This window comes from Chenopodium quinoa, unplaced genomic scaffold, assembly GCF_001683475.1.
Source record: "Chenopodium quinoa cultivar QQ74 unplaced genomic scaffold, ASM168347v1, whole genome shotgun sequence".
NCBI classification, from domain to species: Eukaryota; Viridiplantae; Streptophyta; class Magnoliopsida; order Caryophyllales; family Amaranthaceae; genus Chenopodium; species Chenopodium quinoa.
Window position 1 is genome coordinate 594,619 of NW_018742904.1, and position 4,323 is coordinate 598,941.

The 4,323-nt window shown below is 40.6% G+C and overlaps 1 protein-coding gene across 1 annotated transcript; it reads right to left on the reverse strand.

Moving 5' to 3' along the window:
* Positions 1–1,397: 1,397 nt before the first annotated feature.
* LOC110727393 lies at positions 1,398–1,739 on the reverse strand. The gene has a single exon (XM_021906955.1). It carries the CDS (start codon positions 1,737–1,739, stop codon positions 1,398–1,400), a length of 342 nt encoding a protein of 113 aa, XP_021762647.1.
* Positions 1,740–4,323: the final 2,584 nt, after the last annotated feature.

Consider the following 4,323-nt stretch of genomic DNA (forward strand, 5'->3'; position numbering starts at 1 on the left):
ACTGAGATGGATCATCCATTTTCCATCCTCCCTGACATTTTTGGTTTTCTCATGAAAGCCTTAATAGGGTAATTAGTACGCACACATATAACATGACTTTCAAAGTATGGGCGTAACTTAATTGAAGCAGTGACTAAGGCTAAATATGATATTTTCTAGGGAAGCGTACATGGTTTCCGCACTGTGTAAGATTTTACTTACGTAATAGATTGGAAACTGCTCCTTGTCTGCTTCTTTAGTGAGGACTGCACTGATCGTCCCTTTTGATACTTCTAAGTACAGCTCGAGTGGCTCTCCTTCTTTTAGCTTGGAAAGTATTAAAGGATTTGCTAAGTATTCCTTTAGCTTTTGGAATTCTTCCTCATGCTCTTGCTCCCATTTGAATTCCTTGTTCTTCTTAAGTACGTCGTAGAAGACTTTGTTCTTGTCTGATGACTTGGAGATGAACCTATTCAGTGCTGCTATTCTTCCTGTAAGGGTTTGTATGTCCTTCTTTGATTTTGGTCCGTTTCAAGTCGAGTATGGCCTTGACTTGCTCTAGGCCGACTTCTATTCCTCGCTATGTTACCATGTAGCCTAAGAATTTGCCTGACTGTTCTCCAAATGTACACTTGGTGGGATTCAACTTCATGCCGTATTGTTTCAGGATGGAAAAGGCTTCCTTGAGATCTTTGACGTGCTCTATTGCTTTCTTGGACTTCACCACCATGTAATCTATGTATACTTCCATTGGTTTCCGATCTATTTTTTGAACATCTTGTTGACCAATCTATGGTATGTTACTCTTTCAGTCCGAAAAGCATTAACTTGTAGCAATATATTCCTCGGCTAGTTATGAAGGCTGTCTTTTCTTGGTCATCCTTGTGCATGAGAATCTGGTTGTATCCACTATATGCATCCATGAAGGAAAGTAACTCGTTCCCTACTGTAGCATCTACCATGGTGTCGATGTGAGGGATTGGGAATGGATCCTTTGGGCAGGCGTTATTGATGTCTGTGAAATCGATGCATATTCTCCCCTTCCCATTTTTCTTTCTGACTACCACCACGTTGACTAACCAGTCTGGGAACTTAACCTCTCTAATCTTTCTCGTTTTGAGCAAATTTTGAACTTCTTTGTTAATTACTTTGTTCCTTTCTGGTGCAAACTTCCTTCTTTTTTGCTTTACTAGCGTGTGCTTTGGCTCTACGTTTAGCTTGTGTGTAATTACTTCTGGGGGAATTCCCTTCATGTCTGATTGCTATGCTGACCCTTTCTCTGCAGATGTTGCTTTCAAGGCTATCTTGTAGCATTCTTTGGCTTCCTTTGGGTCTCCCTTGATTTCTTAGATTCCCCATTTGGTGGGAAATTTAATAATTTGATGATACATAGATGGGATGGCTTTCATTTCATGTATTCAATGTCTGCCCAGAATTATATTATAGGATGATAGAGTATCGATCACTAGGAACTTCACTTGCAGATTGATCCCTTTTGCATAGGTAGGCAATGTAATCTCTCTAATGGTCTTCTTAGTTTCTCCACTGAATCCGACTAACATTGTTGACTTGTTGATGATGTCTTTCTCATTAATGTTCATATGTTTCACTGTATCGAGCATAATGATGTTAACCGAACTTCCATTATCAACCAGGATCCTTTTGATTAAGCAAATCCCAATTGGGAGTGATATTACTAGGCCATCATGGTGCTCTTCTACTGCATCGCTTTCTTCAAATATGATTGGAACATATATCATTGCTTGTGGCTTCTTGGTCGGCTTGTTCATGTTGCTTTCGTTGGCGAGACGCTTTGCTGCTGAGTACGTCAGGCTGCACACTTCTGATCCTCTACAGATGAAATTGATGGTTTTAATGATTGGAGGAGGAGGCGGGGGTCCACCTTAATTAGACTCTCTTTCTCTGCCTACGGCTTTGGATATATGTCCGTCATGAGTTCCTTAAGATATCCCTTCTTCAGCAGGTAGGCAACCTCCTTTCTGAGCGCTACGCATTCATCAATAGTGTTACCAATGTCTGAATGGAAGTCACACTACCTCAATGGATCCTTCTTTCCTCCTAACCTATCGCTCTTCCTGGGCTATTACACAGTATCTCCCATTTTGTTTAGGGTCCTAATCACACCTGCATGGTTAACATTGAAACAATATTCATGCAATTTAGGGGGGAGTTCAGAATCTTCCCTCCAATCTGTGATTTCTCCCTTGACAGCATTGAATGTTCCCGCTTCAAAGCGGGATCGCTGATAAGGCTTGAATCTATGATCCCTTATGGGAAAATTGTTGCTCCTTTTTTATGAACCATCTGGCTCGGGAGTCTTCCTTGCATAGACATCTTCTTCAAACTTGACTTGGGCCATTGCTTTGGCTTGAACATCTTCGAAAGTTGTGCAGGGATACTTGGTCAGTTCCTTATAGAGCTCGCTATGGTCCAACAGTCCTCTTCTGAATGCTTCAATAGTTATGGGAGCATCGCATTTATGTATTCCAATCTTCTGCCTGTTGAACCTGTTAAGGTAATCTCTCAAAGATTCTCCATGCCTTTGCACGACTTTGTACAGATCTGAAGATTGCTTCTTGATCTTTCGACTGTTAGTGAACTGGATTTTGAATAGGTTGACCATTCCTGCAAAAGATCGAATAGTCACATTATCTAAATTAATGAACCAAGTTAGAGCTGGACCTGACACGGTGGCTCCAAAGCCTTTGCACATGATTGCCTTTCTAATATTTCTAGGGATAGAGCTGGTCATCATTTTTTGCTTGTAGAGGGACACGTGCTCATCAGGATTTGTTGTTCCATCGTACATGGCCATACTAGGCGTGCTGAACCTTTTTGGCACTTTTACCATGGTAATCTCTCTGAGAAGGGTGACTCTATGTAGCCATCTGCGGCTTCTTCTTCCTTGGGATTTGGCACTCTAGAGATTTTTGCAATCTTGGCCTCGAACGCCTTGAGGTATTCTTTGACCACCTTTTCTATCTTTCCTTCCTCAGTTCCTGCCTGCTTGCTCCTTCGAAAAGTACCTGCATCAATAAAACCTTCGTCCAGAGTTGCATCCATGTTGTTAGAACCTTTTTCCCCATTAGTAGGGATATGGAAAGCTCTTGATAGATCTAGCTACATGGCTATGCTTTCGGTATTCTTTCTGCAATTGACTGTTTTGGATGCAACTAGCTGTATTTGGTTGCGAAAGGCTTCATTTTGTTTGGTTAGGCTAGTGAGTTTAGCTTCAATTTGGACTTTTTGGGCAACAGTGTCTCGATCTGGCTTTATAGGGAATTTTTCAAAACTCAACTTTTGGGCAATAGTGCTGTCGCTCAGCGATGGTTTTGGAAGATAGAATTCGTATGGAATTTTTTTTCCAATCGGATTGGGTTAACCAAAAATCCGTACATATTTTATTTTGACCGGAATTAGGATCATTGAAAAACAGATGTTTTATCCGATGTAAAATTCTTAAATCTTTATCTTTTTTAAAACAGGATAAATTAAAACCTTCTAAAGGATTCTAGAAGCTCACAATATATCTTAATTGGTTTAGGAATGAGGTTAAGGTAAATGGACCCTCTACATGATCATTGGACCGCATGAAAGGCTTGGTTCAGGCTCGGTTTAGTATTTTGGCGATAACTTCTTCGTTATAAGCCGGATTTGAGCTTATAATATGTCGTTAGAAAGCTCTTTTCAAGCCCCATCCAATTACACAGTTATTGGACCGAGATGATGGACCAAAATAGACTGGTTTGGACGTCTTTATAAAGAGGACACAAAATGAATGATTTTCAAAGACACAAAATGAATGAATTTGGCTTAAAACATTTAAGGAAAGGTTAGAAATGGTCAAATCTTCACCTAACTCGATAATCAAAGACGCGAAAGGTACTCATCACTAGGTTTGGTTTTTAGGGAGACACAATCAGGTGTCTACAGAAGCCTCCACTTTGACTTAGTTTGGAGAAACGTAAGTTTCAAAAATAAAAGTCAAAGTAAGATCGATGGGGACGGAGAATGATTCAGAACGTTCTGCGATCGAAAATCATTTTTTTTAACGCCGATACTTGCAGAAAACGTCAGTTCTACAAATAAAGGAGTTAAAGAAAAGTAACGCGTATCTTGCATCGTCGGGTACACGCCTTTGGGTGACATCTCGTCGGATCAAATTTGTTTTGTTTCATAGCCTCCACAATCTTAGGGAACGCCGTGGAAGATCTCCACATCTCGCGCCATCTTGTCAAATAAAGTGACAACCTCCTCAATCTTATGGAGCACTGTCGAAGACTGCTACATCTCGTGTCGTCTTCTCAAATCAGGTGACAACCT